The sequence below is a fragment of the Etheostoma spectabile genome, chromosome 20, assembly GCF_008692095.1.
Source record: "Etheostoma spectabile isolate EspeVRDwgs_2016 chromosome 20, UIUC_Espe_1.0, whole genome shotgun sequence".
Classification (NCBI taxonomy): Eukaryota; Metazoa; Chordata; class Actinopteri; order Perciformes; family Percidae; genus Etheostoma; species Etheostoma spectabile.
The window spans coordinates 19722605-19724508 of record NC_045752.1 but is presented as its reverse complement, the minus strand read 5'-3'; the positions used below and the strand labels follow the sequence as shown (position 1 = coordinate 19724508).

The 1904-nt window shown below is 45.2% G+C and overlaps 1 protein-coding gene across 1 annotated transcript in view; it reads right to left on the bottom strand.

Annotated features, from left to right (window-relative positions):
- The window catches only part of bach2a (BTB and CNC homology 1, basic leucine zipper transcription factor 2a), a 54589-nt gene continuing 52685 nt past the window's right edge, over positions 1 to 1904 (bottom strand). Inside the window, exon 5 of the mRNA XM_032499813.1 lies at positions 1 to 650. Within this exon, the coding sequence (XP_032355704.1) occupies positions 210 to 650 (441 nt within the window). The 3' untranslated portion in view covers positions 1 to 209. The remainder of the gene's footprint in view (positions 651 to 1904) is intronic.

Below are 1904 nucleotides of genomic sequence, written 5' to 3'. Positions count from 1 at the left end.
AGAGAGAGAGAGAGAGAGAGAGAGAGAGAGAGAGAAAGCTGCCAGTGCTTTTGTTCCATCACCAGTCCAAAAAAATAGCTGTTGAACAGTATTGCTGATAAGACAACGCTTGTGTCCTCCATTACAAAAAAAGAAAGAAAAGAAAAATACTTCAAATAGCGAGGTGTAGAGAAGAAGGAGTGTGTCCCGAACTGTTTCGCCACCGGACTCTAAGTGCAGTTCTGTCTCTTCTGTTCCTCTGTTGTACATTTCTCAGTCATTTCCTGACAGAAATCCACAGTTACAGTGGGGCTACATACTTCCTCAGTGGACCCCAGCAGCAGTGGACACTCCGGGTTCTCCAGCCCTACGCGGGACACCTCCACCCCGGGCTGCCCGTCCTCCCGCGCCCCCCAACTCTGACCCTGATCCGACAGACACGCGGTGTCGCTCTGCTGCGACGCGGGCGACCGGGGCCGGGACGAGCCCTCTTCAGAAGAGGGCGATGGCGGGTTGGATGTGAGGTCGATGCTGGCGGAGACGGGGGGGTGCTGGGCGCCCTGCACCTCCCTGCACACTTGCTGGGACAGAAACGAGAGGTTCTGCCACAGCTCCGACATACAAACCTTCAGCTGGTTGCGCTCGCTCAGCAGCTTGTCCTTCTCGCACACCTGAGGTCATAAGACAATGCAGGGTGAGGTCAGAGTGACACCCGTACAGGACGCTCGGTGAGACACACCCAGACTGTCCTCACTGTAGGACTAGGAGTCTTAAAAAAAATTCTCAATACCGGTACCGATACCAATACCATGTCTTTGATACCGGTTCCTTTTTTATGCTTATTTTATAAAATGCAATTAAAGTGCTCATATTATGTTCATATTCAGGTTCATTATTGAATTTAGAGGTTATATCAGAAGAAGTTTACATGGTTTAATTTAAAAAAAAAACACACAACACACAACCCTGTGTGTTGAGCTCTCTGTTTTAGCTACAGAGTGAGACATCTCACTTCTGTTCCATCTTTGTTGGGAGTCGCACATGCTCAGTAGCTAGGTAAAGACTACTAGCCAGTCAGAAGCAGAGTATGAGGGCGTGCCCTGACAGTACATAGGTAAGGACTACTAGCCAGTCAGAAGCAGAGTATGAGGGCGTGCCCTGACAGTAGGCAAGGCAAGGCAAGGCAGCTTTATTTGTATAGCACATTTCAGCAACAAGGCAATTCAAAGTGCTTTACACAAAATCAGTTAAACAGATAAAACACAAGTAAAAACAGTTAAAAATCACAAGCATTAAAAACCGGTAAAACACATGAATAGACAGTTAAAAACAAAGAGAAACATAAAACACAAGAATAAAATTTACAGTGCAGCATAAGAAATTTAAAGAAATGATTAGTCATTTAAAGAAAGGCAGCATCAAATAGAAAGGTCTTCAGCCTTGATTTAAAAGAACTGAGAGTAGCAGCGGATCTACAGGTTTCTGGGAGTTTATTCCAGATATGAGGAGCATAGAAACTGAAAGCTACCTAGGTAAGGACTACTAGCCAGTCAGAAGCAGAGTATGAGGCCCTGACAGTACCTAGGTAAGGACTACTAGCCAGTCAGGAGCAGAGTATGAGGGCCCTGACAGTACCTAGGTACGGACTACTAGCCAGTCAGAAGCAGAGTATGAGGGCGTGCCACGCTAGCAGCTAAGCGAGCATTAGAACGTGTGTTACAAAGTGACGCAAGTTTGTCTCTGAAGTAAAGACTGGACTACAATACATCTGAGGGCACCATAGACTATTGAGACTTTTAAAAAAGGACTAAAAACATTTCTTTTTAGCAGAACTTTAGCAGAGTTTTAACCTTGCACAAAAATGTTGTTGCACTATTTATAGGTATTTTACACTGATGTTTTTTACCTTGCTTTTATGATCTTAC